At 50.3% G+C, this 12,338-nt stretch overlaps 1 protein-coding gene across 1 annotated transcript; it reads right to left on the reverse strand.

The window, feature by feature from the left end:
• Window positions 1-9,689: 9,689 nt before the first annotated feature.
• Window positions 9,690-12,133, reverse strand: SP9 (Sp9 transcription factor). Its single transcript, XM_061135708.1, has 2 exons — window positions 12,113-12,133; window positions 9,690-11,114 (listed from the first exon to the last, which is right to left on the reverse strand). Exons 1-2 carry the CDS (start codon window positions 12,131-12,133, stop codon window positions 9,690-9,692), a joined length of 1,446 nt encoding a protein of 481 aa, XP_060991691.1.
• Window positions 12,134-12,338: the final 205 nt, after the last annotated feature.

Consider the following 12,338-nt stretch of genomic DNA (forward strand, 5'->3'; position numbering starts at 1 on the left):
AAATCTCACTGAGATAAAATCAAGGTGTCAGCAGAGTTGGTTCGCTCTGGAGGCTCTGGGAAAAATCTGCTTGACTTTTCCAGCTTCTAGAGGCCACCTGCATTCCTTGGCTCCTGGCCCCTTTCTTCTGTCTTCAAAACTAACAAAGTCGAGTCAAATTCTTACACCTAATTGCTCTCTGACACTTTGACATTCTGCATTGTTTTCTACTTTTGGGGACTCTTGTGATTACATTGGGCCTGTCAGGAGACTGGGATAATCGCCGTATTTCAAAATCAGCTGATTAGCAACCTTCATTCTGTCAGGAACTTTAATTCCCCTTTGCCATGTAACCTAACATCTTCACAGGCTCCGGGTTAGGACTGCTGTGTCATTAAGGGACCGTTATTCTACCTAGGACAGATGGCCTTTCAACTACTGACATTCAGCCATTACACAGTTTACTTCTAAAGGTTAAGCATTTATTGTCATGAATTAGTAAACTATTTAGATATATTTCATAAGTATAGGTATGTGTGACATACATAAATTTAGCTATAAATTTCCCCTTGTGTTTCAAAGTGTATGGTAAAGGAGAACTATAGAAAAAATCATTTAGTTCAAATTACAAGTAACATGCAATTCAAAAAAATACATACTAACCATCACATATGCAAGTATTATTATCATGGTTCCACATTTTAAAAACACCTTTTTTTCATAGAATACAAATACTCATTAGTTCAGATGGTTTTGAGAATTGGCAGTCCTAGTTTCATAAATTTTATAAGAAAGTAATTTAGAAGAATTACTGTAAGACTGTGTATCTGGTGTGTGTGTGTGTGTGTGTGTGTGTGTGTGTATCTTTCTCATATATGCACACACAGATGTCCTCTGATTTACAAGCAGCTAACTGAAGGCATAAAACAACTCTTTGATTATTTACATTTTTAAGAGTTGGGAGAGGAGAACTTGAATTCCTCCTCCTGTACTCTTCAGTAACTTACTGTGCACCTCAAAGATCCCCTTCCTTCATTTAAAAAAAGAAAGCATGCATTTGAGATTGATAAAGACTGCTAATTTACACCTTGAGTTCATCAGTGTCGCACTGATTATTTCCTATGTTATGCCTTTTTAGACTTTATAATTTTGATAATGTCAAAACCTATGCAATACTTACTGCCTTCAAGGATTTCTGAACCTGTAGTGTTCATGAAGGGAAATGTTGAAATGCATCCTGTAATTAAAGTGAATTAAACACATTATCATTTAACACTTACACAAAAGTGTGGTCCCCTTTTAACTTGAAGGTGGCCTCACGGATTTTTTAAATCTCTGGCTAACTTATCCTTCACTGTTTGAGAAACTATAAAGCGGTACTAGTACCCCCAATATTCTTATCAACCCAATGGTGAGAAAAAGTCACATGTAGTTATAGAAAATGTTGGTTTGCTGTTTGACTTTCAGACTTGGTCACCCAAGGGTACCAGACAGCCGCAAGGGGTAGCATTCCCACTTGGCAAACTTAAAAACTGAAGGGAGGCATTTTCACGTATAATCTTAACAAGGTAACAGTTTTAAAGAGGCTCACCTGACTTGTTCAGCATATTCTAATGTAAAGGCAAAAGCAATTGAAAGTGATTTTTTAAATGTTAAGCATGTTGTTATCCTTTTGCTTTTGAAGTACAGGTAAAAACCAGAGACAAGGCTTATAATAGAAACTATGTCTAGTTGAATGTGTAGAGGTTTCCCTAAGTACTAACTCCAAAAAAGAATCCTCCAAGTTTAATGCGTATGATTCGAGAACAAAAGTCCTCAACAGTAACTTTTTTTTTTTAGAAAACCACAGGAAAAGTCTGGTGATAAGTCATTTTTCCGACCCTTAATAGAGAAATTCTTTTCAAGAAATCTGGGTATACCTAGTGACATTTCTAATTTGTCCAATGGCCTGACATAGCACTGGCTAACTTCGGAGACATAGGTCTCTTCCTCCCCTTTCCCTGGCTTAACATTTAACGTTATTTAACACTAGCAAATTAATTCCTGCAGGAGGTGCTGTCGATTTACAAATGGTCAGGCATGATCAGATTACTAGGTTAGGACTTGTTTATTTATCTGAATGTGGTAAGTTAGTCATCATTTAATTTAATAAATGTGCCAGAATAGGCAAGGTTGCTGCAGCATAGCAGCAGGTTTCGGCTTACCTTGCAGTGGGAAATGGAGATCTTGCTTTGTATCATACGGTTTTAATCTGAAGAAAGCTTTTTATCTGAAAGGCTTGGTGAGACCTTCCTTGCTGTTCTTCCAGGAGATGGCTTGCTGACAGTGAATCACTCAGTCGGTGCTGTTCGGAGCTCGGCGTTTCCCATTTTTAATCACCAAATATTTACTGTTTCAGCATTGACTCTCAAAGATTTTAAAATCCACCTAAGCCATTTCACTTTCCTCCTTAGGAAACGGCCACTGGGCTGAGGCGGGCTGGAGGAGCCCAGTCTGCAAGGCCGCACCCTCCACACCCTGTGCTTAATAAGATCTGAGAGAAAGCTGCATTTTAGCTTCAGTAGCTGAGGAGTATTAAGAAATCTTATTTCGATTTTCTGAAAAGAAAACCTAGATAGTTACCACTTGAAAAGAGATAAAGGCATGCAATAGCTGCTGGTCTTGGGAGCGGGTTTTTCAGATCAAAAAGGAGAAATGCTTTTTAAAAGTTGTGAGCAACAACTAAGACGGAGGGAACTATAAGGTTTGGGAGATGCAATGGCAACCCAGAACTGGTGAATCTCCTCAAACCCCGTTCCTGCTGACAGAAGCGGAAACAGATCCTCATCCTATACCCCCTTTCTCCTTTCTTCACGCCACACTTAACACCCTCAGAATATAACTTAGTAGTGAAGCGGGGTGAAACGCAGGAGACGTCTTGGAATGGAAAGAAATGCACATTCTGGCCCAAACTGCCCTGGCTCGTAGACACGGAAAACCCCAGTCCTTTCGGTCTGAAGGTCCTCCAGATGCGGTGGGCAGAAGCGGAGGTCCGGAGGCTTGGGTGCTGACCGGATCGTGGCTTCCAAGCACCTCGCCTTAGACTGAAAGGAGGCCAGATGGGGGCTGGAGTCGGGGGCTGGAGTGAGTCCCGAGCTGGCTTGCTCTTCACATCTCCAGAGGCGACTCCACCCCTGCGCACCGTGATGCTTTCCTAGACACGCGTCTGGCAACCTGAACGTACCTCAAACCCAGACGAAAGCCTGATTATTAGGGGGCCCGTCTCCCTCCTAGAATAAGCGAAGAGGCCGCTGGACTACCCACTGACAACGTGTAACAGGAAAGGGTGCGGGCTAACTCGCAGCACCGGTCCTCCTCCCCATCCCCGACCCCACCGGTGGGCCACTCAGAAATTCCAGGCTGTGGGCCAGGGGAGCTGCGCCCTGGGGACCAGGGCGCCAGGGCCGCCAAGCGCCCTCGCCTGCCAGTTCCTGCCTAAGTTCGCCCGGTCTCCCGCGCGTTTCTCCTCTGCAGGTCGGAGAGGGGACTTCGCTAGTTAGGAAAGCGAGCGAATATCTCTTGTCTCTCGGGCTCCACAGGTGAAGAGGGCGCTTTAGGACGCTGATGCTAATCTCTCGCTCCCAGGGCAAAAATGAAAATGTTGACTCTCGCCAGCAGAAAACAGATCGCGGTTGCCGGGCGAGGGGTGGGCGGTGGAGCGGGTTGGGGGGTGGAGAGGGGACTTATCAGTCTGCATTTTTTAAATAAATAGATCTCCCAGAAATGGTTGGATGTTTGCAAAACAATGTAAAATTCCTGGTATGAATTCTAAAGGAAGAGAGTGTAAGGATCTTGGAAAATCTAAAGCCTTGCTTTGCTTTCCCAGGTCCCTGAGAACAGGCCCTGGAGGAACATGTTTCCACGGACTTGCTGAAACCTTCCCTTAACTGGAGTTGCAAACACACTGTATATATTTATATCAATAACATATAGGGTAGGCATGTCTGTATGTATTTACCTCATACATATTTCTATAAACTCCAGCGTCTGGAAAGGGTGGGGGTAAATAACACTGAACGGTTAAAATTATGGAGAAGGGATAATAACTGATTACTAATTTGAAAGTAAATAAACAGGTGACTTTTTCAGATCAAATTCCTCCTTGGATCGTTACAATAAATATCTCTGAAGGAAGCTCTCTATTTATGTTGTCATTGATTAATTCTTCACTACCTCATTTGATTTCGATTTAGAACGATTTGATTCTAATTTAATTAGCATGTAATTTGGATGTACATAATTACTGTAATTATGACATTCAGGTAAGGCAGCTTTAGGCTGAAAGGCAATTTCAAATTTTCTAGCAACCTACTTTGTACTTGGAAATGGACAAGGACTTTGCGCCCTGCTATCCAAGTAGTAATTAGCACATCTTTGAAATAGGCAGTGCGGCGGGATTTGTATTAAAACAGCAAATACAAACCCAGCCGAGGTACCCGCTGCAAAGGTGGCTGAGAGTTCCGGGAAACGCAAGGCGTTTCCCTGGCGCGAGATCAGGGAGCCCGGCGCCCCGTCGCCTCGGCCGGCTTTATCTGCTGCGGGCTCCGGCGCCTCTGCGGCCTTGGGTGCGGGATTTGGAGGTGTAGCTTTTAAGATTAAAATACAATAAACGTGCGCGGAGGGTGGGGGACTAGAAAGGAGGGGAAGAAGCCATTGCACGACGTCTGAAGACGAGGGGTGGGGTAGTGGACTAGAAAGAGGAGGGAAAGGGGCGGCGGGGGGACGGCGAGACGCAGAGTGGAGAGAAAATTGGTCAACGCCCCCAAGTGTTATCCGATTTTAGATTTGGGTTTCCAAGGGAAAAGGCGGGGGCAAAAGGGATCAGTTCGTGCCGGCGGGCAGTGCAGGTCCTTCGCAAGGAGCTGGGAGGAGGGGTTTCGGGACTTCTGGCAGCCCTCGGAGACCCTGCCCGCCCCGCCGGGTCCCGGCCTACCCAGTAGCCCCCAGCACTCGACTCCGGCGGGACGGCGCCTGGAAGACTGCGGCGAGGCAGGAGACTGCTTCGGCCATCCCCGGGTCCGGGCTGGAGAAGGTGCGGGTCCCTCACGTCTCTCCCCTTCTCAGGGGGTCTGGGGACATGGGACGATCTGCTTGCGTGCTTTAATCAGCTTGGTTTGGTCGGTCCAGGCCAGGGACGTTGGGCGGGGGCGCTGCGCCCACGGCCGGGTCCCCATGCCGGCTCCAAACCGCCGCCGACAGCGCCCAGCGTGCTCAACTCCAAGTTGGAAGACCCTGAAGTTGCCTTGAAAGAAATATTAAATACGCCAATTCTAAGACTAGGGCCAAGAAGGGCGTTATTTTATTTGTTTGGATTTTCAGTTAGCACATCTCAGAAAAAACTTCCTTGCCTAGAGCAATAATTCCGGCCATTACTAAGCAGTGCTCCCCAGTAGCGGGGTTTGTCTTTCCCGGAAGACAAAAACTCGCTTTTCTTTGCTGGATTCGCTCGGTTGTTGCAGCTCGCTGCAAACGCAGACTCCCCGCTCTCGAAGCGGCAAGCGAGGGCGGATAGTGCGGCCTTCCCGAACCCGAGCTCTAGATGGCGCCAGAGAGCCGCACTCGCCAAGCTCCTCTTAAAGGAATCAAGAGCGACTGTCAAACATAAAAGCAAATCAGAGTTTTCAGTTTTTTTAATGTGTTAAGAATGTTATTCCTTAAGAAAATTTGTAGCTAAATTATTCTCACTTAAAATAAACACTTAGTATACCAATTACACAAATGGGCGGGATTTATGTAAGATTTACTTCATCTGCATTTTTGTAGTGGGAGAGAGCCTTGGCGAATACAGATAATAGATGCAAATAAGATTAGAGTTAAAATAAATAAAGTTTCCATCTGAATAAAAAGAAATTCAATTTTACACGACTTATAACGATTTGACGGAATGTCCAGACAAGCCGCTCAGGTGCACCATCTAATCGCGTCAAAATGTTTTCCCTCCTGAAGAAGAGAAAAATCTCTTTTCTTTCTTTTTTTCATTCTTTCTCCGCAACTCCCCCCCGCCCCCCAAATCAGGTAGAATTCGATTCACTCCAAGGGTTAAAAAAAAAAAAAGTAAATAAAGCCAGAAAAGGCAGAACTCGGCGGGAGGGTGTGGATTGCGGCTGGTTGAGAGAAGGGCCGAGGAAAACTTGGTCTTCGTTCCTCTCCTGCGCAGGAAGAGAAGCTACAGCGCAGGAAATGCTTGGAGACACCGGCTGAAACGAAATCGAATTTCCTCTCACCCGGGACTGAGAGGACTCAGGGCCCCTGCCTGCGCCCCCAACCCCACACCAGCCTCCGAGCTGCGGCCCTCGCCTGCGCCCGGACCACAGCCGGGCCCAGGAACCCCGAGGTGGCCCTGGGGAGACGCGGCCCCACCTCGGGTGGAGACCGAACTCGTCTCGGGGTTCCTGGGCTCCCTCCTCCCACGCCCGCCCTCCCCAATTTGCTGGGGCCCAGCGGGTCGCCGCCTGCTCCGGTCGAGGTATCCCCGCGCCCCCAGGGCCCCCTGCGGCCGGAGGTTGGGGAAGAGGGCGGGAGTCTCCCTTGCCTGCTAGTTTCGGCTGGGGGCAGGGGCCTTCTCCCTCCGCGTGCAGGTTCCGCGAGCTCCGCTCTCCCGGCTGGACGCTCACGCCCGCCCGCCGCCCGCGGTTCTGGGGAGCCGCGGTGATGGACATCCGCTGACCCGCGGGGCACAGGCAGCGCGCAGAGGCCTTGATCACTGGGCTGCGGAGGGAGTCGCGAGGCGAGCGGGACCTGCGCGGCCAGGCCCTTTGATCTGCCTTTATTATCCACGAGAAACAAAGCTGCCTGGGGCAGACGCCTGGGCGCCCTTAATCCCCGGGAGACCCCACCACACCCTCACCTCCGCGCCGCTTACCCGCAGGCCCCCAAACACGCCAGGCACGCTCTCGACCTCCAGCTCCTTGGCCCCAAGCCCCTAGGGTGAACGTCCAGGCCAGGCCTGGACGAGAGGGCGCGCGGAGTGTAGGCTGGGGGCCCTGGTGATAAACTGAGCCAGAAGAGAAAATGGCCAGAGAAAAGAAACACTCGAGGAAGAGCCGGCCAGCCGAGGTTTCGGGGACGCAGGAAGGGGGAGCGGGAAGTCACCCAGCCCGAGACTCTGCAAACGCCCGACTGGAGACCTTCGCTGTACATTTTATCGCTACTTTGCTACTTGGCTTTTCACTGCAGTTTGAGAGAAAATTTTTGTTGACTTAATAACAACAGTTTATTTTTTTTCTCCTCTATAAAAATCAAAACATTCTTTCCACTTCCCAAGACAATAATATTTTTTAAATCTTCACACTGCCCCACACACTGAGGCTGACTTTGCTTGTATTTTCTATTGTGAGGGGAGCCTTTTAGATACAGTTTTTATTCTGTAAATATGTACTTCATTTTCTAAATTAACATTTTTTCGAATTGCGAAATTATTTCATTTACCAATTTTCTTTTCGTTTCTCCCTCTCTTTTAAACCGGGGCTGTTAAGTTGGTGGTCAGAAGACAAAGAGAGTGAAAATAATTTTCATTTCAATAATTGCCTTCTGGTCAATTTAACTGTGCCTTATTTTGAAAGAGACTGTCTAAATGAGATTCCTGTCCCAAATGTGTTCCCAGGCCTGATCCCAGCCTTTAATTATTCCTGAGTTTTTTTTTCTTCAGAATAAGACGCCGCACTGAGTAATCACAAAGAAGTCAGAGAGCATCCTTGAACCTTTTCAGAAGCAGCGCCACTGATATTCAAATAACCTGCGAGGGCCATTTGACGGCGCGGGGACCTAGGCATTTCCAATTCACTATTTGCATAGATCAGCCGTCTTTGAAAAGGAAAGGAGCAGTTGTCTTCCATAACATTAAAAAGCCTAGTTATCAAATCAAGTGCTTAGTTTGGGGGCTTTTAAAACGTTTACATTTTATCTCAGGTTGCCCTTTACCGTTTGACATGCAAATTTGGTGCAGTTAATTTAGACAATTAAAAAGATCTTCAAGGGAGCTTTGTCACCGAGAATATTTGGAGTTTTCCCCGTGGACCAGCTGAGATAAAGTTGGCCAGAACAAATGATGTCTAGGAGATTAATTAGATATTTGATAAGACATGAATCCCTAATAAGGGAATACAAGGCACAGGGGGCTGCTGTGTGCTCTAAGTCAAAATTAATAACATTTAACAAGATTTTCATTTAGGCATGAAATGTCTTTTCCGGGGTATTGACTCTAGCGATTTATTCCCTTGAGTCACCTCCCAACCGTAGAGGGTCTTGGGAGGTAAAAGACTTCTTTTTTAAAAGCTTTTCCCTTTCACTCATTGTGTCTAAATCGCTTTTTAAAAACAAACAAACCCACTGGAGTTTTGTCTGACCTCTCTGGCAGGGGTAGGCACCTCCCCAGTTAAAACTGCCAAGGACCTTTGCTTTTTCGAACGGGTTCCAGAGTTTTAAAATGTCACTTTTTGAGAGCTGTCTCCTTAAGTAATACAACTACACCTTATAACCCCATTTAATTTATGCTGTTAATATACAAATAAATAATTCTGACTTCGCAAAAAACATACATGTATTATGGCTTTTTATAACTCACATAAACCTTACATTACCTAAGACTAACATTAAGGGAATTTTTCCCAACAAAAAAAAGTCTACCCATGTAAAGGTTACTAGTTGGGGTGGGAGGGGTAACAGGATTAAAAAAAAAAAAAAGAAAGTGTATTGTTCAGAGTCCTTTAATAATACCAAAATGAAAATATGGTGTCAAGATTTTCTTCATACAGATAAACGCATTTAATTTCTTTAGATGACCTTAACTTACGTGTTTGTGAGTGAAATGATAACTCAACATTTTAAATATCTTTTACATATATACTGACTTTCACAAAGTGCATCAGAAAATTAAAAAAAAACTCCCTGAATTTCAGGAATTCACCAAAGGGAAAAAAAAAAAAAACCTCTATTCGAATGAACACTTACAAGAAAATAAAAGAGAACACAATCTTTTGAACCCTATTTATACAGATGTTATGAAATACAGAGAAACTGTCACTAGACTTCCAGTTTAATTTCTCACCTTCAGCCTTTTTTGATGCTTCCTTTTATAGGAAAAAAAAAGTTTCACTGTAAGTAGATATCAAGCAGGACTTGGAGCATTTTATATATAATATAATCCACGCAAAGGGTCTGTTTTTATAGGTCCCGTTTGTTCTCAAATGTTCTGACAGTCCTTTGCAGGGTGGTGACTCGTTTTTGGAGAAAAGGAAAGAAAAGGGTGGAGGAAGGGGGTGGGCGGTGGGGGGAGGAGGGAACGTTTCTGTGTATTGCTCTTCGCTCGAGAAGTTTGTGCGAGTGGTGTGTTAGTGTGTGTGCACGCTTGAGTGTGCGTGCTTGTGGTTGTAGGTCTCCGGCGTGTGTGTGTCTGTGTGTGCAGTTTTTTAAAGTGTTTGTGTCGCAAGTTGGTTCGCTTTTGTTCCTGGAACACGCGTTCGATTCTCGTCTGGGCTCGGGCAGCAGAGGGGAGCTCCTGGCTTGGCAGGCGAGCGGCGGTCCGCGAGCCGGATGCCGCACCACCTCGCGCCGGCCCGGGGGCGGCCCGGGAGCCCCCGCCCGTCCATCCCCCGGTCGTTTGCCCTCCGAACCTCTCTCTCGCTTCCGTAGTCTACTCGCTCGCTCGCTTCCTCGCGCCTCTCGCCGGATCTCTAAGAGTCGTTGGGGCCAGACGCGGCTTCCTTGCCTCCCGCCGAGGCTGCCACCGCAGCCGCAGCCGCCGCAGCCGCAGCCGCCCGGGCCGCACTGACGCCGGAGTCGTGCAAGATGAGGTCAGGGGACTCGGAGCGGGGCGTCTCCAGGTTGCTGGCGTCCGTGTCACTGTCGCTGCCCTTTTTGCCCCCGCCGCCCCCGTTGTGCGTCTTAATGTGTTTGCTCAGGTGGTCGCTGCGCATGAAGCGCTTGTTGCACACTGGACAGGCGAAGCGCTTCTCGCCCGTGTGAGTCCGCAGGTGCCGCTGCAGCTCGTCCGAGCGCGTGAAGCGCTTGCCGCAGAAGAGCCAGTTGCACACGAAGGGCCGCTCGCCCGTGTGCCAGCGCAGGTGCGCCTTCAGGTGCGACGTCTTGCCGTACACCTTGCCGCAGCCCGGGATGTGGCAGCTGTGCAGGCCCTTGCGCCGCAGGCTCGCCCCGGCCGGGCCCAGCCGCTCGGCCTCCTGGCAGTTGGGGCAGTCGCAGGTGGCGCGGCCGGAGTAGCGGCGGGCCGAGCGCGCCGAGCTCCCCCCGGCGGCGGCGGCCGCGGCGCCCGAGATCATGGCGCTGGCTGCGGCGGCCGCCACCGCGGCGCTGGAGTCCGAGTAGGAGGGCAGCACCGGCTTGAAGCCGTCCTGGGCCAGCAGGTGCTGGCTGGTGGAGAGCAAGTGCGAAGCGGCGGCGGCCGAGGAGCCGAGGCCCGTGGAGCTGAAGGCCGAGTGCGTGAGCGAGCTGAAGTCGGGGTTGTAGGTGCCGAGCTGCGAGTGCAGCGAGGCTTGGGGGGCGCCCGAGTGCAGCGAGCTTTGGAGCCCCCCAGCGGGGTTCTGCACCTCCAGCCACGAGCCCGGGCTGCTGTGCACGTCCCACCACGACGACGCAGCGCCGTTGGTCACCTCGCCCGCCGCCAGCGTCGAGTGGAAGCCTGACTTGTACCACGACTCGTAAGGGTGCGCCATGCCCACGCGCGGGTACAGGCCGTCGGCCGCCGTCGTGTGCACCTTGGAGATGAAGGCCGATTGGCCGCCCGCCTCCTGTGGGGACACGCCGGCCGCTGCCGCCGCGGCCGCCGCCGAGTTGGAGAAGAGGCCGCCGTAGTCGCTGCTGAAAGCGGACGACGTAGGGGACGTGGAGGCCAAGCAGAAGGCGCTGTTGCCTGCGCCCGAGCCTCCCGCCAGGCCGCCCGAGCCGCGGCCGCCTGTGGCCACTGCGAAGCCCGAGAGGCTGGACCCGAGGTTGCAGCTGGACGAGGAGCGCTTCCAGGGATGGAAGCCGCCCTTGGCGAAGGCGCTCGACTCCGGCAGCGTCGTCAGCGGGCTCGTGTTGCCGATCTTGTTACAGGTCGCCGCCAGCATGGCCAACGGGGTCGTTCCGAAGCGCGGCTCTTCCTAGAGTGGGTGGGGTGGGGGAGGGAGCAAGGAGGAGGAGGAGAAGGGCAGGAACAAGTGGGAGGAAGACAAAGTGCACCCGTGAGCAGCCCCGTCCCCCAGCCGCTGGTCCCGGGGCGGCGGGCGGGGGGGTCGTGGCCCCCCAACTCGCGCCTCCTCCCGGTGCGCTCGCGGAGGATGCCCCGCGCGGGGCGGAGGCGATCCCAAGAGAGAGGGTCCCGGAGCTGTAAAGTTGTTCTTCGGTGGGGCTACAAATCAAAGATGTGTCGGTTCTCCCCGCCTCAGTCCCTGCATATCCTGCCCCAAACAGGACTCAAGTCGCTCGCCTTCCGCTCGCCATAAGCCCGCTCCTCTCAAAGAAGCCCCCAAGTCGCCCTCTCCGGGATGAAGCGCGGAGGTTAACACATCGACAGCAAACACCAGGTGAGGGCAGAGGCGGCCGGAACAGCGGCCGGGGTGGGGGCAACTTGGGGCACTGCTCCCAAGGGTGGCTGCGACTTCATTCTTTTTAATAGAAAACGTTTTAAATGTTTACATACACACACACACACGAAGACAAGAATCCGAGCAGAAGAGACCCCCGCGATGGATTTCAGTCATAGACGAACTAGGGAGCCGCAGAAGTGTAAATGTTAACGTGACTACATGGTCTGCAAAACGATTAAGACTGTTTTCTGGAAACACTGTCGCGTAATTGCAACAATCCCCTAAGCAAGGGGGTGGGGGGAGGGTGGGGATGGGATATAAATCACGCGGGGAAGAAAGGGAACCTCTAAAACCAAATATTGAAAGGACTTGCTTAACAAATCCTTTTCTTTCAAAGGCACCTCCTGGATTCCAATAATTTGGAAAGAATCAGCCCCAGAAATGTGGAAAGTGCTCAAAGAAGCTGAGGCTGCAGTCGGGCAGCAACAGTTTCTCCAGAGCCGCCAACCTGGAGAAGCCATAACGAAAAATTACTCCTGTTAAAACAAGCAAATACCGCACTTTCGACTTACCCCAAGTATAGACGTGGCCATAGCAGGTCCCTGGGTGGCGTGGCGGGGCCTGGAGCGAGGCTGAGCCTGGCGGCTGCTCGGAAAAACTATTCGGGTTCCGCGCGGCTCCCGCGTCCCCGCGCTCGCGCCGAGCGGACTCCGGGCTCCAGCCGGCTAAACTCAGCCTAAGTGCGAGGAGCACCCGCTTTGAAGTGCCGCTGGCTGCGCTTCTTACCCAATGAGGGCG

This window comes from Dama dama, chromosome 33 (genome assembly GCF_033118175.1).
Source record: "Dama dama isolate Ldn47 chromosome 33, ASM3311817v1, whole genome shotgun sequence".
NCBI lineage: Eukaryota > Metazoa > Chordata > Mammalia > Artiodactyla > Cervidae > Dama > Dama dama.